The sequence below is a fragment of the Simochromis diagramma genome, unplaced genomic scaffold (assembly GCF_900408965.1).
Source record: "Simochromis diagramma unplaced genomic scaffold, fSimDia1.1 OVJJ01000602.1, whole genome shotgun sequence".
NCBI lineage: Eukaryota > Metazoa > Chordata > Actinopteri > Cichliformes > Cichlidae > Simochromis > Simochromis diagramma.
This window is the reverse complement of record NW_024387040.1, coordinates 14284559-14307752: the sequence shown is the minus strand read 5'-3', so window position 1 is coordinate 14307752 and position 23194 is coordinate 14284559. Positions and strand designations below refer to the sequence as shown.

Sequence of the window (23194 nt, the reverse complement as noted above, 5' to 3'; positions counted from 1 at the left end):
AAAAAGCGAAGCAGTGATGGATGAACAGCGGGACCACTGTGTGCTGTTTATTAATAAACAATAAAATGTATTCCTAAATGACAACATGCATAAAAGCAGAACGGTATTTGTACGTCAGTGGGAAAATAGCGGTGGCTTGCTAGCTTTTGTGCGGCTTCCCCGGGTCAGTGAAAACTTTCAAAAGAGAAATGAATGAACTTACCAGGTTGCCCTGATCTCTTCACATATCTTCCTCCAAGCTCGGTCCTTTATATTCCTGTCTCGGTACAGAAAGCAGCTGGTGTCGTACAGCTCTGGGTTGTTTGCTACGGCATTGATTAGCCTTCCCTCAAAGTATGAAGGGCTTTGGCTGGATCTGCCCCTTTGACCTAGGTCACAGCCACGTCACCAGGCTCCTGATTGGTTGTCGCGGTGCGATTTGACGCTGGAGTTCAGATTTTTCCAACTCGAGCGGTAGACGCGAAACGTGCGTATGCACAAAATGCAACACAAAAACTCACGCGCGTGGTTTTATTCGCGAGTCAAAAGCGCCAGACGCGCTACATTGACGCACGTCTGGCGCGTTTTGGCGTTTTCGCGACGCAAATCTGCTTCCGAATTTTCGCAGGACCCGCAATCGCGTGTCATCGCACTTTTCCATTGACTTTACATGTAAACCTGACGCTCTATTTGCGTCCATCGCGTTCAGTGTGAACACACCGTTAGAGGTTAGGGCAACAGATGCAAGTCTTCAGAGCAGTGACAGTGTGACTTTCATTGTGCATACTTTAACCTGATTTAGTTTTCAGTTTTCTTACTTGTCAAAATGCATCATGAGTAAAAAAACAATCCTTGACATGGTAATGAAAGAGTATTCTCAGCAAAGTTGAGTTAAACAAGTTTTAATGGAAGTCTAAGTTAAATCTTTTGATCTTTACTAATTTTGATTACATCAGCGTGTTTTATTACATTAACCTAATCAAATAATGCCAATTTTGATGAAGCTCCTGACCCAGCCCAAGCTCTCTATGAAGACGAGGAAAAACTCCCCGGGGGGCCAGAATGATGGGAAGAAACCTCGGGAAAGCCAATTCAAAGAGAGATCCCCTTTCCTGGGATGGCTGGGGGGGGGTTACAGGAACTTCAGGATAGCAAAATTTAGAATCGGCCAAAAAAAAAACAAAAAACAATCTTTTCCTGTTAAAAAAACAAAAAAAATGAAAGAAAGACAAAAAAAAGAAAGTTAGGCCATGTATCACACTTATATGATAAGATATGAAATGTGTGTGTGTGAGAGTTGGGTTTATCTGAGCCAGGGGTGGCGCTGGAGGTCCCCCAGCGTTGGGCGCTTCTCCGGGACTTCGGTTAAACACGCATCCAAGAAATTCCGGCAGTCTGGAAAGAAAGAAAGGAGAGAAAAGATGAAGATGATGGTTCCAATGATCCAAGCCATCAGTGAATCTTGAAGTGTGATGTTTTCTTACGTGGGGACAGATGCTTGTTGAATTTCAGTTCGTTTTCGATGAAGGCCATGATATTAAAGTCCCCCACATGAAGAGCTTCGTACAGCACCACTCCCATTTGCCACACCGTGGTGGGTCCAGGCCTGTATTTTTTGCCCCAGTAACATTCGGGAGGGCTGTGGATAGGTGTACCTAATAAACAGACACAATTACAATTTCTTCTAAAACAAAAGGCACAAATTGCTACATCTGTGAAGAGCAGGAGCTGAATATGTTACCATAGAAGAAGCGGAACCGCGATCGCTCCGTAGCAAAGCAGCTCAGTCCGAAGTCAATGATACGAACTCGAGGCACATCTGAGCCGGTCTCAATCAGAATGTTGTCACTCTTGATGTCCCGGTGAAAGATTTGTTTCTCCTCCAGGTCCTTTGCTGCATCAACCAGTTGCTTCAGAATGACCTGGAAAAGATGAAAAAGACAGTAATGAGTCAACAGGTTGATGCTTCTCTGATACTCTGTGCTTTGATTGAATGCTGTACAGTCTAAGGCTCTTCCAGTCAACTCACCTTGGCCTTTCCTTCTGGTAAACATCCTCCATTTTCTCTTATGTATTCAAACAGGTCCACAGCGGGGACAGGTCTCTCCTGCACCAGGATCAGCTCTGTGCCAAAGTCAAACCAGTCCAACAGAGACACAGGAGCCGACGTTCCCACTGATCCATCTGCTTCAGCTGCAAGCTTCAGCAAAATGGCCACTTCCACTGAGACTTCCTTCCCGTTTTCATCCTGATATATTACAACAAAGTGGATGATGAGGAACAGACGTTTCACAGGTGAACGCTGCACTCAGTCCAGGAATGTAAAAACAGTTCAAGTGTTGCACACTTACCGTCACTTGGATGGGGATTTTGTCCTTGGGAATGTGTTTGATGGCTACCTAAAAGACACAGAGCATTGGTGAGCATTTCCTCAGTATGACATCATTAAAGGTGTAAAACGGCACCTTTAATGCTCAGCTGACGATATTATCCGTTATCTGCATTACTGCCTGTCTTACTCCCACCATCTGAACACTTACTGGGAAATGATCTGTTATCCTGTAGCCAGCAAACACTGCTCCAAAGCCGCCCTTTCCTAGATGGTGCTCCTGCACATACCTGGCTTGGTATTCCCCTGAAAAGACACAAATGTTGTTTTACTACAGCTGTGACACAAATTACTCTCTGCTGTACCCTAAATGTTCATTTTGCTCTTCACCTGAGTATAAAAGCCAAGCTGCTTGCTACTTACGTTGCTGGGCGGCTGCTGAATTTTGGACGACGTTTTTGGTTTTGTCCTTTTTCTTTTTCTTGGGTGACTCTTTGCTGTCTCCCGCAGACTTCCTTCTGCCATTTTTTGTGCACCCCTTTGTGTTTTGACTGCAGTCTGCAGATGTGGAAAACACCAAAAGCACATCAGCGTATTAGATCATACACACAAATATCTCCCAAACACTAATATCTTAAACCGAGCAACCAGCTGTGCACTTAATCTACCCCTCACTCAACTAATTAGCCTACCTTTACCAGCGTTCACGGAGGAAGACGCTTGCTCCCTGTCTCCACTCGTAGGCTCAGCAAGTTTAATCTTCTTTGGTGGACTGGTTGTGCTCGCTCCATCTTGCTGGGCCTTACGCTTCACTGCTTTGACCTGATGTGTATCTGAGCTGGTGGAAGGAGCAGCCTGCTCAGTGACCCTCCTTCTTTTTACGGGGGTCTTCTTTTCAGGACTGGCCTTTCTTTTAGCCATCCTGCTCTTAGACTCTATAAACAACAACAACACAGTAGTGAAAAAGAGTGCTCGACATCAGGACTGGAAGGATTTTGATGCCAGTTAAGGGAGTATTGGTTAAATTATAATAACAAGTTTATCCTTTTGATAAAAAACAGAGCAACACCAGTCCATACTAGGTCTACTAAGACTTAGATCTTCATGACACTTGTTAATCTGTTTTTACTGCTGAGTCCATACAAGTTTCACACAAGACAGATACAAACTTTATAAGATTTATATATATCTTTTCCATATGGGTAGGATTCAAATGTTTCATTTTATACACAGACTGTCAACATTTTTAGAAAAGTAGATTCTGTTATTTGAGGGATTTTACCCAGATATGATGTATTTGTTTACTTACTTTGATCTCCTGGATCTTTCTTATCTCCTGAATTTGTATTTTTTCTCGTTTCCTTTTTCATGTTAATTTTTGAGACCTTTTAAAAGGGAAAATGTCACCGTAATGAGGAAATACTTCTTCAAATGTGTGCGCTTGTCTTTTCTAAGCTGTTTAAGCAAGTTCCGTCAGTGAGCTTTCAAAATAAACTCAGACTATGGCAACGGAACCTTGCCTTTCAGTGACATCACCGACTGCCAGTAAAACTGCTCCTAAGTAGTTTAAAGAAAAACACTGGCAGACAAATCCATAATAATTCATATAATTTAATTAGAAGTCGATATACCTACCTATAAATTTTGTTTTTTAAATTGTGCATTTATTCTTTATATAGTGTAACTACTCGACCTTGTTTCTCTTTTTAAATCTAGAGGCAACCACGTTTTTGAGGTTGTATCACCTTTCCATTTTCTATTAAAGTACATTAATTCATGTGTACTTTGTTTTCTAAAATAAAAACATCATAGTTACCCAATACCCCGTTGTTGTGTGAATAGCTATGGGTTAACTAGCTATTGGTGTTAATTTACTGATTAACTTATAAAACACATGCTCAACTTACTGAAAAAGTCCCACAGTGGCTTCCATCCTTATGTTGGTTTGTCCAATTTACAGCAGAACACATCAAACCTGGGGCCCATGTCAGACCTACTTGCGGCCGTATATTTAAGTGAAGAAATATAAAGCAATTTGGCACTTGAAGTGCCTTTTTTGTTAGGGGGGATTTATTTATTTTTGAGTCCAATGTTAAATTGCATTCTTAAAAAAGTTTAAAAAAAAAAAAATTTAATATGAAGGTCTAACCCAGGTGTCAGCAACCTTTCTGATGATAAGTGCCATCTAAAATTTCCTTAGAAGTCAACGTGCCATATGATTGCATTAGCAATAAATTTAATATCGCTCTATATCAACAGTTACACACTACATAGACCAACTTTATAAAATTATATTTGTTCGCAGATGTTGGCATAGAGCAGATCAGCTATTTTGAAACAAAAAATACACTTTTTTTTTTTATCAGTAACAAGAACTCCATAACAGCAAATGAACTGTACAACAGAAAAGTATCTCCCAAACACTAATATCTTAAACCGAGCAACCAGCTGTGCACTTAATCTACCCTTCACTCAACTAATTAGCCTACCTTTACCAGCGTTCACGGAGGAAGACGCTTGCTCCCTGTCTCCACTCGTAGGCTCAGCAAGTTTAATCTTCTTTGGTGGACTGGTTGTGCTCGCTCCATCTTGCTGGGCCTTACGCTTCACTGCTTTGACCTGATGTGTATCTGAGCTGGTGGAAGGAGCAGCCTGCTCAGTGACCCTCCTTCTTTTTACGGGGGTCTTCTTTTCAGGACTGGCCTTTCTTTTAGCCATCCTGCTCTTAGAGTCTATAAACAACAACAACACAGTAGTGAAAAAGAGTGCTCGACATCAGGACTGGAAGGATTTTGATGCCAGTTAAGGGAGTATTGGTTAAATTATAATAACACGTTTATCCTTTTGATAAAAAACAGAGCAACACCAGTCCATACTAGGTCTACTAAGACTTAGATCTTCATGACACTTGTTGATCTGTTTTTACTGCTGAGTCCATACAAGTTTCACACAAGACAGATACAAACTTTATAAGATTTATATATATCTTTTCCATATGGGTAGGATTCAAATGTTTCATTTTATACACAGACTGTCAACATTTTTAGAAAAGTAGATTCTGTTATTTGAGGGATTTTACCCAGATTTGATGTATTTGTTTACTTACTTTGATCTCCTGGATCTTTCTTATCTCCTGAATTTGTATTTTTCCTCGTTTCCTTTTTCATGTTAATTTTTGAGACCTTTTAAAAGGGAAAATGTCACCGTAATGAGGAAATACTTCTTCAAATGTGTGCGCTTGTCTTTTCTAAGCTGTTTAAGCGAGTTCCGTCAGTGAGCTTTCAAAATAAACTCAGACTATGGCAACGGAACCTTGCCTTTCAGTGACATCACCGACTGCCAGTAAAACTGCTCCTAAGTAGTTTAAAGAAAAACACTGTGGCAGACAAATCCATAATAATTCATATAATTTAATAAGAAGTCGATATACCTACCTATAAATTTTGTTTTTTAAATTGTGCATTTATTCTTTATATAGTGTAACTACTCGACCTTGTTTCTCTTTTTAAATCTAGAGGCAACCACGTTTTTGAGGTTGTATCACCTTTCCATTTTCTGTTAAAGTACATTAATTCATGTGTCAACTTATAAAACACATGCTCAACTTACTGAAAATGTCCCACAGTGGCTTCCATCCTTATGTTGGTTTGTCCACTTTACTGCAGAACACATCAAACCTGGGGCCCATGTCAGACCTACTTGCGGCCGTATATTTAAGTGAAGAAATATAAAGCAATTTGGCACTTGAAGTGCCTTTTTTGTTAGGGGGGATTTATTTATTTTTGAGTCCAATGTTAAAATGCGTTCTTAAAAAAGTTTAAAAAAGAAAAATTAATATGAAGGTCTAACCCAGGTGTCAGCAACCTTTCTGATGATAAGTGCCATCTAAAATTTCCTTAGAAGTCAACGTGCCATATGATTGCATTAGCAATAAATTTAATAACGCTCTATATCAACAGTTACACACTATATAGACCAACTTTATAGAATTATATTTGTTCGCAGATGTTGGCATAGAGCAGATCAGCTATTTTGAAACAAAAAATACACTTTTTTTTTTTTATCAGTAACAAGAACTCCATAACAGCAAATGAACTGTACAACAGAAAATGTAAATGCTATTTATGGTCTCCTCAAAACAATGATAAGAAAAATAAACTGGGCCAATATGGCATGTTTGTTAATACAGGGATGGACATGTTAATGTGATCTTTGGTCTCCCACTCAGAGACACAGGTCTCCGAGTGTCCAGCATGCAGACCGCTACCTGAGGACACTCATGTGAGAGAAAATCTGCTCACACAGATATGTAGAGCCAAATACTGTCAATAAGGCCTCTGCAATGTTCTGAAGACAGTTAAACTTGTCAGGTAGTGATGTCCAGCAGGTGAAAATGCAAACTCCATGAACACGCACAGCTGTGGATTCCAGCTGTTTTATTTGTGTTTTGACTTTGACCTAATACTTCATCCATTCATTCGTTCATTCATTCGTTGTGTGAATCTCTAATATCCACTCCAGTTTGATGCGCTGCTCACTCAGAGATAAGATTATACATGTTCAGTCATTACGCTGACACCAGGAGCATAATGGCTGTCATTACGCTTTTTCTTATTTTAGGGGATAAAACCCCTTATAACTACAGATAACAGCAACCAATATGTAAATTATTCAAATGCATTCGATTAATAAGGGTTGTATTATTCCTTTTAAGTTCTAGAAATTAAATACGTTTTGTGGTTCAAGTTTGCCAAGTGTTATCAGTTGCTATGAATTTGTATAAATAGCTTAAACTAATATTGTCTAATCATAAACGATTGGTGTTGTATATAATACATCTGTAAAAAACTTGAAGGATTTAGCTTTGTGATTATTTTTGTTTTTTCAAAGCCGGTGGCGTAACTGGACAGACTCGCAGCCTGTGAGACATTTTACTTTCTGACTCAGTCTTACTCAAGGAAGCATGAAGCCTGAGTCATCAGTAAAAAGTATAGTATAATTGCGAGGTTCTGCTCCTGTGGAACTAGCTCCCAGTTTCGATTTGGAGACACATGCTGCCTCTACTTTTAAGATCAAACAAAACTTTCCTTTTTGATTAAACCTCAGGTGACTCTGACCATCCCTTAAGCTTTGCAGGCTCAGAGTGCAGGATGCACAAAGGTTCTCCTCCACTATGTAACTCTCAGTGCTGTCATCTTCTTTCTTCTCTTTCTTTGCATCTCCTCAACCAGTTACAAGCAGATACCTGCCCTGATCCTGGTTCTGTCAGAGATTTCTTCCTGTTAAAAAGGAGTTCTTTCTATCCGTTGTTGCCAGTCACTTGCTCACAGGGGATTATCTGGTTGTTTGATCAGTTATGAATCTGCATTTGTGTTTGTAATAAATAATCTATTCCATATTTATTGGTAGTAATTTAGTATTTATTCAGTAAAGTTAATTGTTGTTGTTATTACAGTGATTAATTTTTATTTATTTATACAAATACAATTAAACATTTTAAAATATATTCTTTTTAAGTCAAGTTAAACCTTACCTTTGATCTTTGTATTCATTTATTTATTTTTAATATTGATTCCATCTATTAATTTTGCGCACTCAGCCAATAGGCATCAGTATAAATAACAAAAATATCTTAAGAAGTTTCTTATGCTTCCACAAACTGTCACAAAAATATCACCAAATTTTAATTTGCTCTTATATTTATCAGTGAAAACTACAGAAAAAATTCCATTCATCAATTTGTAGCACAATGCGAGTAAGAATGCAAACATACTTTTGGATCTGAGACGGGCTCAAACCTAATGGAGGTCATTAAACATGTAAATCAACAAAAAGTGCAATTACATCACAGACCACAAAATATAAGGAGCCACAAACACACGGTAGAAAAGTTTAATTCTCTTCGTCCTCTCAAAAAAACAAACAAAAAACAAAACCCAGATGCACCAGGCCGTCCACTTGTTTAAATGACAAAAGTAACACTTTTAAAAAAAATTACACTGAGCACACTAGATCTAAAGATGAGACCTGTTGCCATCCTTGTGTAATTTGGCATACTTGAACCTTTTTCCATCTCCGGTCTTCACAGCCACCCTTCCACTTAGGCTAATTCTGATGAGGCATCAGTGAACAGATCAGCTGAAGGGCCAGATGAATCTCTCAGGTTCGCTGTCAGCTCTGTTGGATTTTTACCTGTTTCTTAAAGACATGACTTTCATATAGTGTTCTTTTCTTCCATTTCCTTGAACTTCCTCAATTCTGTTCATTGTGAGATGGACAGAATCAACTATCTGAGGCATGCTGAGATATGTTAGCATTAGGTTAATTTTCAGTTTACTGAGCTACTTGGGAATTACTTAAATATGATTATACCTTTTTAAACTGTGTTACCGTTGGCATTTTTCACAGATTCAACCAAAAACAAGGAAACAAATTATGTGTTTTCATGACAGGATGCTACTAACAAAATGCCAAAGATACAATTTAAAAATGGGTCTTTACTAAGTTGTCTGAGTGTAGACAAAACGCTGGTTCATCCCTTGAATTAGCTGCCTTTGAATTACTCATAGTTCAGTGTTAAGTGACTTATGAGTGACCTAAAATAAACATTTCACTGAAAATGAGTGAAAAGTCACCCAATGTCAAAAGAAAAACAAAAGAAAGCCAAGAGAACTATTAGTTAACACAACAGTCTGTGCCCTGATGCACTGGATTATAACATTAGTGAGAGGTACTGGTTACTCCCATCTCATCAGTGGTTTGGTATCTGATAGTCTGGTGTTATATTTTGCACCGCGATGAGAAAAGGTCATTAAAACTGACAATGGACCAGCCGTCCCACTAGCGAGTAGATTCACAGTACACTTCCATTTTTTTAACCAACCAGAATAGGTCAAGGTCGGCTGTGCAGCAGGCAGGAATTGGACCTAAAACGCCAGACTTGGGAAACAAGAGGTAAACTTAGAAGCAGCTTTATTGCTTAGCCTTTACCAAAGCACAAAATAATAACAGCTCAACTAATTCTCATTCACACAATGAAGAGGGAACCAACCATGAGGGAGAACAAAAAGAGCAGATTGAGACTAAGACAATATGTCCACACAGGATGATGAGGAAAATACTAAAGGTGAGCAGATCCATCCAGATATTGACAGTATTAATACCAACGCTGGAAATGGTATCAGAGCGAGAGTATCGTGATAGGATTGATCCTTTGTTTCTGTCTTCTAAGTTCAGCAGCATGTAGCCCACTGAATGTCTTCAATTAGTTGTTTTTAGGAAATAAATAGATACACCTCAGACATGCACTCTGAAAAATATCTGAACCTTTTTGTGTTGACTATCATATCTATTTTATTTATATCCCATAGGACATTTAAACAACAGAAGTTGACCCAGAGTGCTTTAGAAACAGGCACATATACATTTCATGTTTAAAAAACAAACAAACAAACAAAAAAAAAACAGTTTCAAATACATGAAAAGCTGAATGGTGTGTTTTGTTGTGCTAACTAATTATTGTGGAAATTAAAAATCACAGTGATTTAGTGGTTGTTAAAATTTAGAATTCAATGCAAATTCATGATGCTTCATCTCATAAATAATTACACACTGCTTTTTGATACATAAGCTGCTTATTGAAAGTTAAATGTATCAGTATTGGTATTGGCAATACTAGCCATTAGGGTTGCACCGATACCGGTATCGGGTATCGGCCTCGATACCACATTTTCTAAAGTACTCGTACTCGTTAAAAGTCCCCCGATAGCGAGGACCGATACCACGGTCTGAGACCTGTCTATGTATGTTCTAAATATGGCTTATTTAGATTTGAGGTTCTCAAACCAACCTCAGTTTCCTGTGGAATTTGCAGACACCTGCAGCTCCACTATTTCAGTCTCCAAATTTCTCATAGATTTGGCTAAAACCAAAGAGACAGTGACAGTGTACTGCTGACAAAATTGTTTGATTTAAGTTTTGCCACCACTGCCATAAAGACAGAAAATCATCTTTCCTAGATTTAAACACTCTCCAGAAAAATCTCAAAGCTGTCTTAAAGTTTGCATCTAATAACAAAGCAGTGTTAAAATTCCAGGACATTATAGCTCAACAGTGATCTCACATACAACAGAAACAATTTCTTTTCTGGAAAGAAATCCTATATTTGTACATTTTTCTTGTTGTTCATGACCTTCAGAAAATGGGGTTATAACTTTTCTTCTGCTGTTTAACAGAAGATATATAGGTCTAACTGGCCGGTTTATTTTCAGTCCAGCCTTCCTCTTCACCTTCATCCTCTTCCTCTATCACTATCAGATTCTGTTTGATTCTTTCAGAGCTTTCATCTCTATTTTATCTGTGACATCATTTTCAATTTGAGTGCTAGTGACACTCTGATTTTTTTCTTTTTGACAGAAACTTTAAAGGAATCTTCTATCAACATTTGACTACCTTCTTTGTCCTCTGTTTCATTTGCAGTTGTTTTTGTTTCTTGAGCTTTCCCTGAACTCTCCTTCTCTGCACCTCTGTTATTTTCCTGTGTATTTCCATCATAGTTTGACTTTGAGTTTGGACAATTTGCTCTACATTGTCTTCTTCTGTAGTCCGCTTTTGCTGCACTTCAGCTGCTTTCTGACCAAGTTTCACAGTAATTTGCTCTCCTTTTTCTTTTATTTCAGTGCTCCCTGAATCTCTGGCTTCCGTTGTTCTCTCTCTGTTCACTGGTCTAACTAATACACTGATCCATAAGCAGACTGTCTTACCTGCTGGTTCAGTATTCTCATGTTCATTTGCTGCCCTCAGCATTTGGCCTATGTCTCATTACAGCTGATTGGTTAATGCGGTCTACCCACTAGTATATATGACTCCTATGTGACTCATGATATGACTCATGTGAATGTTTTAAATATAATGGACAATAAGAGTCACTAAAAAAATGAATCACTGACCTTAATACATGTATGGAATCCATCAGTGAAGATCTAGTTTGTTGGTGTCTAATTTTATTTGCTGTTTTTCACTGAAAACATACAAAAATGCAGTTAAAATGTATGTGGTGGGATTTTTTTAATCTACTAAAGCATATTCAAGTTCACTAAAAGATGATGGATCAGATAATGCTGGTTAAAATGACTCATTTCCTGTGTCCTGTTTTTTAAAGACAAATTGCCTGGTCTACACTGATGTGCATTCGTGTTTCTCAGTCCACTGGATTAAAATAGAGGCTGTGCTCTTTAGTTACCTGTTGCCATGTAAAATGATCATGCATTGGAGCTCTAATGTAGATGCTTTTTTTTTCCATTGCCCACACATAAGCCTAATTGAGGGTGAATATACAGAACTTATTTATTGAACCAACTCTAATCAACTCTTTTAATTAACTCCTAGTTTAAGTTTATACACAGAGTTGATTGGTTTAACCAGAATTTTGGAATAGATGTGAAGACTGATGTGTCAATGATGCTTCCACGTAGCCTGACATGCACCTCCCGGGAAATGTAACTACATTTCTGTCAGCACATGGCGAGGAAACTCTCAGCTTTGGTCACATTGCCGAGTACTTCATTTCCTGCCCTCATGTGTTTCTTCCTAATTAGAATCACCTGTGCCCTACTTTATTACATTTCCCCCATCGGCCATGTGTTGTTGATTAGAAGATCCTCAGTCATTCAAGGGAAAATTATTTCTGGGTCAAAGGAAGAGAGAGAACGTGAGTAAGCATACATTACATAATGAAAAGCATCCTCTCTGTTCACCATCTCCTAAGACAGTGCATCTCAGCATCTTTGTGTTTAAGAAGCTGGTTGTTCTCCTTGTGGCAATGGTAACCAGACCTACCTTCTTCTTAAGGAGTGTATGGACTGATATATGTGTACTTAAATTCAGTTTCAAGTAAAGTCTTACTTTTGAGTCGAGTGTCTTATTGATTCAATTGTTGTTGAAAAAAAAGAATGGAAAAAATACACCGAAGAAAATTGTAATGAAATGATTTGTATTAAAATCAGTTTGAGAAAGGGCTTAATATTAAACCAAAACAGATGTGTCAGTTCCTCCAACAAAGCCAACAGAGTCATTAAAAAAACTCAAATATTAGCTTTTCTGAATAAAATCAAACACCAAATCCAATTTTCTATATCTATTTATTTAATGAATGAGTCTTTGGTAAAGTCCTGAAGCGTGACATGTGTCATTGTGTAAACTGGTTATGTCAACCACAGTTGGCAGAAGTTAAACACAGCTACAGCACAGATGAAATTTCCTCAACACGATGATTGATATGCTGGTTTGGAGTGCACAGCCAGGACGGTGAGTTTAAAGTTGATATCAACAATTGATAGAAATGAAAGAGGATAAAGAGTGTGTACAACATGGTTGGAGAGGTCGAGGAGAACAATAGTTTCAATACAACAAGGTAGAAGAATTCTGCATTGCATTCTCTAATGTATCATGTATCATAATGTTACTAATCAGTGTAGCCACTGTCATCCGAGTCATTGTTAGAATTGTCTTGGTGCTTTTGTAGGGTCTTTACCTTACAGTATACAGCGCCTTACAATATAAAGTGTCATGAGGCAGCTGTTGCTGTGATTTGGTCCTATATGAATAAAACTGATTTTAATTGAGAGCGATGTGTGACAACCCCACAGATATAAACATGTTTCCAACCTAGTACAAAAGTATAATTTCCTATTGGAATCACCTCTGTGTGACAAGTGTGCCAACACTTAATCTACCCCATTACTAAAATAAACCTCATCACTGTAGTTGTCATGTTGGTGCCATTTAGAACTTTTAATAATACTGGTTACACAGTTACTTAGGTTAGTATTTTAGTCTCATTTTGGCAGTATCATTATCAGTTACACGGTCTATAGTTTTAATACTAAAGTAAAAGCTGTCTAAACTTCACACGTTGGTGTTTGCAGTTAATTAATCAAGTACTTAACTCTCAACTGGGTTTATAATTAGCTTAAATATTTGTCATGGCGGTGTTAACAAGGGTCAAACTTCACTAATAGCCATTTACATTCTGCTATACTCCTCGTTGCTTAGTTTCTTTGCTCATTAGATGTTCACATCATACAGACACTTCTTGATCTCCTCTATTATAAACCTGAGGTCCCCCAGAAGCCAAAAAGAACATTTGGAGGCTCTTGATAAATAATGATTAAAAAAAGAACAGTATAAAGTCTTATTAAAATGTAATATGGAGATTTTTTTATTCTATTGCTTTTATGTGTTTTGTACCATGCATAATTATTCTAAGGGGATTTAGTGCAGCCTGGTTCCCCTCATCAACCTCCTCCCAAAGTGACTATTTTATGCAGTGAATTATTGAACAATCAAACTGATTATGGTGAGCTTCCAATTTAAGATTTGAACTGAAGGAGGCATAACCTTGCAGTCTCTCGACACAGTACAACTGGCTGTAGATTGTCTAGCACACCTCAGTATCTCAGAACGCCTGAGTCATTTAAACCTTGCTCCTGAACCTCTGGTCTAAGTGGGTGTAAAACAATAGACCCTCTTTGACTTGGACTCACACTGAGACATGACTAGTGGTCAGACTGTGGTCATTAGTTTGGATCTCTAACGGCAACGGGAAGATGAAAAAGCTGCACACACTCAGCCGCACTGTCGGAGAATAAATGACGGGTAATAAAGGTACATGTTGCACATGTAATGAAGTTAGTGACTGAATTCAGAATGGATAATTTTCACTGCTTTGGAGCACAGACTTCACAACCTCCATTTAATGAAAGCCAAAGGGGAATCAGTGTTATTTATAAGATAGTTTAAAGAGTGTGTCCCAGCTGATTTCCGGAACGCCTCATGAGATTCGTGGGCATGAACTGCCATTAATGCTGCAAGCTGACGGTTGATGCTAATGCCCACTGCTTCTGCTGCTGCCTGGCTATGCAGTGAGAATTCAGTATTAGTGTAACTGAGTGACGATTAAATGTAACGTTACATTTTATTTTCACAGCTTGCCGTATGTGGAAGTGGAAATGGATCCCTTAAAGTCAAGTTTTGTTATGATAGCATTTATTATAGTTACATAGTCTTAAGAGATTTAAGAGTCTTTCAGTAACTAATTAGTGATTCATGTTCTTCCCATCCACGTGTTGGTGTCCTTGAAGTAAAACACAGCAAAGACAGTGCAGATGGTCATGCCAGTGCCGTCTCCCATAGACCTTTGTCTATGTCTGAATAGGTGAATGACAGGTATAACTGAAGAGAACGCTGAATAAAAGCACAACATGAATGCAGCCCATTTACCATTTAGGTCTTGAAAGGAGCCTACATGACTGGAACATATTGGACTAAGTTTGCAATGAAAACACAAGACTTCGGCAGAAAGGTCTAGTTCATTGTCCACTGAAAAAGTGACCACTGGTGTGAAGAAACAACTTACCTCAAGTACAATATACGCACCATTAACTGTGGGTTTAAAGTGCTAAAGCTTTTGTTCGTCCTCCAGCTACCCTGACCTCCTCCCTCCTCATATGCTATATTGCAGGATTTTTAATTCACCTCAAAAGATTTCTGCTGTGTTACAAAACCCGAAGATACTTTTTATTATATAAAATAGGTGAAGTGATCTTTTGGAGAAGCATTAGTCTCTGAATACATGCTGTTCTCCCTTTAAAAATAAAAATAAAAAACTCACCATCAGTGGACATCCATCCGTCCATTCAAAGAGGCATTTTCTTTACCACTTACCTGGAGTTGGGGTAGGGGACCTTTCCCAGGTGTGACTGGATGTCTAACTTGTCTAATGCTGGGCAGACACTGTGCGATTTTTTTTTCAGTCGCGCGATTCAGCTCCTGCTCAAACTGTACGATTGACTCGCAGGGGTTAGAAGTTCATAGGTCACGATGCAGGGTCTCACACTATACGGCCCGATGCTCTGATGCGACCTGAGTGCTCACACTGTGCGTACATGCACAACACGTCGTGTTGTTGTTTCCGGAAGAAAAACCCGGAAGTCAACCGCCAATAAACAAGAAGAAGAAGAAGAATCCGGAACTGGGGAGACTGTAATCCGGGAAATTTGAAAATGCTCACCAAAGAGAAACGCGCTGCCTTAGCAATGTGTGCCATTCTGTGTGCAGAAAGATCTAAAAATAAAAAGCGACTGCGTGTATGGACAAGGAAATGGCTTGGAAAACGTGGGCAGTACGGTCTGTCAATTCTACAACGAGAACTGGAGGTAAGCAGCAACAGCTAAATTGCACTTACCTACAGGACTTTATCTGCATGATGATGGGTAAATGTTTGAAGACATCTGATGCTTCTACTTTCAGTAGGCAACATTTAATTTTAGCCTATTAGTATTTTATTTAATTGGATTACTGGCCATTAAGTACAGTACTTTTACATTTTACTTGAGTAGCATTCTAGTGAATGACTTGAACATCTACCAAAGTGATTTTTGGGACATCTTTCTGCTTTATACAACATTGGTTAAATATCAGTCCGACTCTTTAATTATCAATAACATTCAACCACTATTATGTCGCTTTGTTATTGTGTGTGTTCTTGACTTTGACTTTGTTCTGTGTAAACAGGTAGATGATATGAGGGGTTTTCGGGACCTTCTCAGAATGTCTGTAGAGGACTTTAACTATCTACTGGAGAGGGTTAGTCCTGCTATCATCAAGAAAGATACACACCTCAGGAAGGCCATCAGCCCCAGGGAAAGGCTTTCAGTTACCCTACGATTTTTGGCAACAGGCAAGTGTGTGGACATGAAAATTCATACTACATAAGCTGCTACTACTGCATTATATTCTACATCTGTCACCTAAAATCTGTCACTCTACGAAGCTGCATCCATGTCCACTATCCACCTGACACTATTTAAGACACTTTGTTCTATTTGACAGGTGAAACCTTCAACTCATTAAGTTTCCAGTATAGGATTGGAAGCACCACACTGAGCAGGATTGTCATGGAAACATGCACAGCTCTTACCTGTGCACTGCATGAAGATTACTTGAAGGTAATTTTGACAGAAAATACTTTTTTTTTTTTTTTTTTTTAAATGACATCAGAAACAGCAGTATGCGACATTACGTGATGGCAGAGCTTCAGTTCATCCTTTGTCTTTTTTTTTTTTTTTTTTAATTTTTTTTTTTTTTTTTTTTTTTTTTAATAAATAGGACAGGGGGAATGAATGAGAGAAAGAGGGGGAGAGAAAGAAAGAAAACCAAAGGGGAGAAGAGACGGTGAGAAGGGGGGGTAAGAGAGAGAAAAAAAAAAAAAAAAAAAAAAAAAAAAAAAACTCCTGGGTCACCTGTATGGAGAAAAAAAAAACAAACAAACAAAAAAACAAACAAACAGAGGAGACAGCAAACAACAAAGAGCAACATAATAATAGAGAAAACAAAGCACCATCACAATAAACTAGCTAGTCATAGATATCAATAGTTACTAAATAATAAACGATATTGTGCAGCACGCAAGATAGACAGCGCACAGTGTGCTTTGAGGCAGCAGCCAAGAAAGCTTTAGTCCGCGTCTGTGAATACCCATGTGTACACCTGTGTGCATACCTGTGTGGATCAGCATGCTTGCATTCCAAAGGTTTCTCCATGTAATGATCTGCTAGGGAGTGTGGGGGGGCCACAGCCCCGTCCTCCAGGGTGTGAAGCGGGTATGGAGGAGATCAAAACTCCAGACATCCAGAGGCCCCCAGAACACAAGAGACCCTGGAAGACCAACAGAGGGGCAGCCGCGCCACTGTTCCAGTAAGAGCTGAGGAGAGTCCCAGATGAGGGCTCGCCCAGCAGCCGCGGAGCAGAAGCCAGGGGGAGTTGCAGTGACACGCCCGTGAGCTCCGCCGGCCCCCAGCTGTGCCTGAGTGACCGAGCCCCAGGCCGAGAGGCCGGGGGCACCCCATCTCCAAAGGGGCCCGAGCGAGCCCCAGGCCCCAGGCCCCGACAAGCGGCCGCCAAGGAGTGAGCCGGTGTGTACCCGGACGCCCACCCCCAGACACATAGAACCACCAACACACCGACACCTGAGGGAGTCCGCCACCGGCAGGGGAAGTGGTGGTGGGTGGAGATAGGCCTCCATACCTTGGAGGGCCTGAGGTGTCCCCAGAGAGGTGGCGTCTGATACCCAACCTGACATATAGACACAGACATACAGGCACACACAGACACAAACATCCATTCCCACCCTCATGCTCTCATATGCACTCACTCCACACTCAACCAACGTGGAGACAGACATAAAGAGACGCTGTACACACAATCACACTCCCCAAGCGTACTCTACAAACCGGGTCTAGGTACCCTTGCCCCTGGAGGGGGGAATTGCACCCAGACCCAGGTGGTGTTACCCTTTTCCCTGCGGTGGGGAGAGGCAGACCACCCCGACTCCACAGCAGCAGGGAGGCCCCACACCCCAGACCGCAGTCGGACGGCCAACTCCTCCTACTAGCCCTCCCGCTCCAGCAGGCCGCAGAGAATGGGGGTGGAAGAAGACTCCAAACCTCCCTCCACCCGCTCATTGTAGTGTTGATGCATATGTGTTCTAAGGTGCAATTAAAACCCAGGAGGGCATGGAGCTACCTGCCAAGGAGCAGCAGGTAAGCGCATAGTCCCTCCTGCTAGCCCTCAATGACTAAGTGTATTTAAAAATACATTACCCATGCTCACACTATTGAAAGATTGACTTGCACATTGTCAAAAACGTCCCATCAGTTAATACAGCAAGTTTTCACCAAAAACAATTCTGAGTCACAAATGTATTTGTTCAGTCTTTGTTACATGTGTATATAAAAAAGTAAAGTGAACTCATAGTGTGACAGTGACTTGAATGTATGGTTAAGAAAGGAAATCATGAATTCACCAGATATTCTTTTGCTGTATCACTTTTTACTTGTCTTTCACAGACACCATCAACCGAGTCTGAGTGGAAGGCCATTGCCAGAGACTTTGCAAACAAGTGGCAATTTCCACACTGCCTGGGAGCTATAGATGGTAAACACATCTTCATCCAACCCCCTCCCAAGAGTGGCAGCATGTATTTTAACTACAAGTCCAGGTTTTCCATCATTCTTATGGCTGTTGTTGATGCCAATTACAAGTTTGTGTATGCAAGCGCAGGGACACAAGGTAGGGTCTCTGATGCAGGAGTGTTTGCCCATTCAGACCTGAAAGAAGCAATGGACACAGGCACGCTGAACTTTCCCCCTGCTGATACCCTGCCAGGCACTGATGCTATGATGCCACACATGCTAATTGGAGATGATGCTTATCCCCTCTGACCAGATCTCATGAAACCATATCCATTTCGAAACCTTAACACCGATCAGAGAATATACAACTACCGTCTGTCCAGAGCACGTCGCGTTGTGGAGAACGCTTTCGGAATTTTGGCGAATCGCTTCAGAGTGTTCAGAACAACAATTTGCCTGGACCCAGACAAGGTTGTCACCATTATCTTTGCATGTCTTTGTCTGCACAACTATCTCCGGGACCACAGATCTGACGCCTATGTACCACCTGGCTATGTGGATTCTGAGGATGCCAACCACCAGCTGGTCGAAGGTGCATGGAGAAGGGAGGAAGAGCTTCGGTCAGTTTCAATGGGCCTTGCACGGAACCCCTCAGTGGAAGCAAAGAAACAACGAGATGTCCTTTGCGAGTACTTTGTCTCACCTGCAGGGAGTGTTTCATGGCAAGAAGACATGGTGTAGGAAGACAGAAGGGTTTTTTTTGTTTGTTTTTTTGTTTAAATTGCCTTGTTTACTTTCCAAAATTTACTAAATAAAAAAAAAATCCCTTTGTAAATACTGACAACAATAAATCTACCTCTGGGAAATTGCAAAAATGGTTTGCTTTATTACATAAATACAAAAATATCTTCCATCAAATTGTGCAAATAGTTCTGCAACACTCCACAAAATTGAGGCACGAAAGACGCATAGTAATAGTGTCACCAAGAAAATTCTAATGTACAATTTGAATTAACTGTTGGAACATTTAAAACATTTGAATGAAGCTGTAATTTCAATGGACTGTGTTTACAGCAGGAACTAGTAAAGTTGAACTAGTAAACTCGAAAATATTCTTAGATATAACTGTTTGAAATTTATTATTTAAGTTACTCAGAGTTGAGCATTTTCAGAAAGGACATTGGCTGGGTTGATGGGGCCTGGCAGTCTGGGGGGGGGGCTGGACCTGATGAGGTTGGGTGGCCTAACCTGCGAACCTGCAAATTGAGAATGGTGGCCTCCCTGCTCAGCCTCCTGCGTGTCATAAATCGTGTTCATGATGTTTCTCTTGAGTCGCAGCTGTAGAGCTCTGTCCTTTATGTTTCTCAACTCTGAGGCTACTTGTTGGCCAAACAGCTCCTCAGAATCTGCATTAGATGCTGATAGCATTTGCTGGACCTGCTAAAGCAGGGAAAGTTTGGTCATCTCAGTGCTGTGCTCTGTTGATTTTGGTGCATGTTTTTGCACTCTAGGTCTTTTAACAAGCCGACCTGTGGACTCTGAGATTGGTGGACTGTTTGAGGTGTTTTCCTCTTCCTGGCTCACTGAAACTGGGCTAGTGGTGTTTGAAGACATAAGGACATCTGCTTCAATTCCCATAGTGGACCGATCCTCATCTCCCTCCTCTGTTGCGCCTATGTCCTCTGACTCTGTTCCAAGCTGTAGGAAACCGTACCAAAAGCAGACAAAGGGAAAGTGATAAAGATCTAAACAGTATTAGTTACATCAGACACTAATTTTACACTGTATACTTTGTGGCATTTATTTTACTAAAAACATTTCAACTGAAAATTACCTTTGACATCATTCACCACAAATATCCCTTCATAAGGTGTGTGTATCTGTGTATGCTTTTAAACTACTTGGTTATGAACTTACTCTCAGAGTGGACTCAGTCTGTCTATGGACAACATGTGCCTTCAAGAAATCCGAATGTTTTAAGATCCAGGTCTGTTTGGGAGTTGGTGGTTTCTGGCCACTGCCACTAGGTTTCGGTTTTAGCAGTTTGCCATACTGCGTCCGAAGTGATGCAACCCGGGTTTTCACCTCATTCACTGAAAAATTTACATTAACATGTACTTTTTATTTAAATAGTTCAGTAAATGCCCAAGACATCTATAGAAATGTAAATCGCCGCTTGATTCATTCATTTGCTTAACTTGTTTTGGACCGTAAACAAGGCACGAATAGGACACCGGAAACAAAGCTCCCCACAGGAGTTTCCGCACCGGAAGTAGCATATGCTAACGTGCACATAGTCTATAATACAAAGCATCTTGAGGTGACTGATGTTGTGATTTGGCGCTATATAAATAAAATTGGCTTGAAATCAAACTGAATTGTAAATGTGTGTGAGAATTAGAACAGAGTTAATAAACAAACATTTTGGATTGACAGCAATATGTTTTGACTACCTGCTCATGAAATCTGATCATTTTTAAACATTTTATGGTCTGTTTTGTTTTTTTAGTCAAAATCAGGGGGGGGAAATGCATTTAGGCCTGTGACACAATATGAAGTTAGTTTTGTATCAGCTTTTTGGAAAGGTGACAATTACAGCAAAACAATTCTTACATTTTTACATAAAACATGATATCATAATTAATAACTTCATCTCTGCAGGTAGCAGTGTTTGATATTAATACGGTCTGTCCTGAGCGCTTTATCTGGGATTTTCTTTTGTCTTCCAACTGTCTTCTCAACCCGCTCATTTCCATAATAATCACCAAACAAATTCATACAATATGAATAATTCCTGTGAATCAAGGCAGGGTGCAGGAGGCTGTCTAAGATCATCATGTACCAGGTAAATTAGATGTTTACATAGACACATGCAGCTACAAAAGCCAAGTGAGCCATGTATGTGGAAAGAGAAGTGCAAGTCTTTGATAGTATTTATATACATCTTGTATGTATGAAGTAAAGTAGTAAAGAGGTATCGAAGTCTGAGATGCAGCCCTATCAGGTGCCTTTGTGTGTTTGTCTAAATGAAAGCATGAAAAGTTTGGGAATTTGAAAACTTTTGTGTATCTCTGTCCTTGTTTGCTAGCTTATGTTTGGTCCTGAGAAAGAGGGAAAGGACCATGAACCAACATACAGTGAATGTTACAGCAACGGGATGCAGGTGTGGAAAAGAGTAGTAGGAAATTACTGCTGCAAGCTGTGTGGTAGTCAGCATTTTGTGATTGAAAAGAAGGGTACAAAAAAATAGCCCAAGGCCATTTAAGGAAAAGATATCAGTCACCAGATGGAAAACAAGTTGAAAGCAAATGTCATTTTCCCTGCAAAGGAAAATGTTTGATTTTAGCAATTTAAAGCTGTTCTGAGACTCAGAGGTCTCATGTAGTTCATTCATTAAAGCGACACCTCTGATAGAAGCAAGAGAGCTACCCCGTATGAGTAAGCACTTGATATGGTGAGAAGCAAGAAGTCTCTTTTAACAGAAAGAGACTTCCAACAGAACCAGACTGAGGAAGGTGCGCCCATCTGCTGTGCCTGGTTGGGGTTTAAGGGGAAAGAGATGAGAGGAGAAAAAGCAGAGCACAGAGAGACCACAGACCGGGACAAAACGCACACTGCGTGAGATAGTACATGAAAGAAAATCACATGTAATGTCAGGATAAAATGACATTTTTGAAAGGGTTTTAAGGTCATTTTCATTCTCTGGGTAAAAGAATAATGTTTTTTGTTTTCATAGAAGGTGGTTTGTGTTATGTGCAAAGTCCCAGCAAACATGATGGAAATGGCATCATTCTGTCCTGGATAAAAATTAGTTGGGAGTAATGGAAAACTTAAACTGTTGATGGACAGATGTCGACATTGTTTTCATACGTAATCGATGTTCCATCAGAACAAAGTATAAATATCAAAGAGTTTATTACAATGAAGTTTGTGTCATAAATACTTTTAAGCCATTTATGGTTATATATGTAGATTTTGTTATTTGTTCTGTATTGAGCTCTACAGTGAGTGCAACAATCATCATAATACAGGTCTGTAGATGACGCCATCAACATGGCCCTTCACTTCATCCTGCAGCATCTGGACTCCCCAGGAACCTACGCCAGGATCCTGTTTGTGGACTTCAGCTCTGCCTTCAACACCATCCTTCCAGACCATCTCCAAGGCAAGCTTTCCCAGATGAATGTGCCTGATCCCATCTGCCGGTGGATCACTGACTTCCTGACGGACAGGAAGCGGCACGTGAGGCTGGGAAAGAATGTCTCGGACTCCCGGACCATCAGCACCGGCTCCCCTCAGGGCTGTGTTCTTTCTCCTCTGCTCTTCTCCCTGTACACCAACTGCTGCACCTCCACCCACCAGTCTGTCAAGCTAATCAAGTTTGCAGATGACACCACTGTTATTGGACTCATCTCGGACGGGGATGAGTCTGCCTACAGGAGGGAGGTTGAACGTCTGGTGTCTTGGTGCAGCCACAACAACCTGGTGCTGAATGCCCAGAAGACAGTGGAGATTATTGTGGACTTCAGGAAGCACACAGCCCCACTCCCCCCCATCATCCTGTCTGACACCCCCATCACCTCTGTGGACTCATTCCGCTTCCTGGGTACCACCATCACCCAGGACCTGAAGTGGGAGCCCACCATCACCTCCGTCACTAAGAAAGCCCAGCAGAGGATGTACTTCCTGAGGCAGCTGAAGAAATTCAACCTGCCAACACGGACGATGATGCAATTCTACACTGCAATCATCGAGTCCATCCTCACCTCCTCCATCACCGCGTGGTACGCTGGAGCCACTATCAGGGACAAACAGAGACTTCAGCGTGTTGTGCGCTCTGCTGAGAAGGTGATTGGCTGCAGACTCCCATCTCTGCAGGACCTGTACACCTCCAGGACACTGGGGCGTGCAGCTC

At 40.4% G+C, this 23194-nt stretch overlaps 1 protein-coding gene and 1 long non-coding RNA gene across 4 annotated transcripts; one reads left to right on the top strand and one right to left on the bottom strand.

The window, feature by feature from the left end:
• Positions 1–852: 852 nt before the first annotated feature.
• LOC120741556 (serine/threonine-protein kinase pim-2-like) lies at positions 853–5866 on the bottom strand. 3 transcript variants are annotated; one of them, XM_040044538.1, is made up of 10 exons: positions 5415–5861; positions 4798–5040; positions 3001–3243; positions 2732–2866; positions 2520–2614; positions 2331–2378; positions 2009–2227; positions 1721–1901; positions 1464–1634; positions 854–1374 (listed from the first exon to the last, which is right to left on the bottom strand). In XM_040044538.1, exons 1-10 carry the CDS (start codon positions 5473–5475, stop codon positions 1283–1285), a joined length of 1488 nt encoding a protein of 495 aa, XP_039900472.1. In that variant the 5' UTR covers positions 5476–5861; the 3' UTR covers positions 854–1282. The 3 variants fall into 3 exon arrangements, with proteins under 3 accessions (XP_039900475.1, XP_039900472.1, XP_039900474.1); XM_040044541.1 differs by lacking the exon at positions 3001–3243 and having other exon boundaries at positions 853–1374; positions 5415–5866; XM_040044540.1 differs by lacking the exons at positions 4798–5040; positions 5415–5861 and adding an exon at positions 3618–3858.
• Positions 5867–6665: 799 nt separating this feature from the next.
• On the top strand, positions 6666–22359 carry LOC120741552. The gene is made up of 3 exons (XR_005697638.1): positions 6666–15522; positions 15881–16314; positions 18214–22359. It is a non-coding gene; the product is annotated as an uncharacterized LOC120741552 (long non-coding RNA).
• The last annotated feature ends 835 nt before the right edge of the window (positions 22360–23194 follow it).

Bases quoted from the DNA above. Each gene is read 5' to 3' on its own strand.
- LOC120741556 (XM_040044538.1), bottom strand. From the start codon at position 5,475: ATGAAAAAGGAAACGAGGAAAAATACAAATTCAGGAGATAAGAAAGAT. The intron at 5,041-5,414 runs GTAAGTAAACAA...TGTTGTTTATAG, and splicing joins GAAAGATCCAGGAGATCAAA to ACTCTAAGAGCAGGATGGCT. The intron at 2,867-3,000 runs GTAGGCTAATTA...CCACATCTGCAG, and splicing joins CTCCGTGAACGCTGGTAAAG to ACTGCAGTCAAAACACAAAG.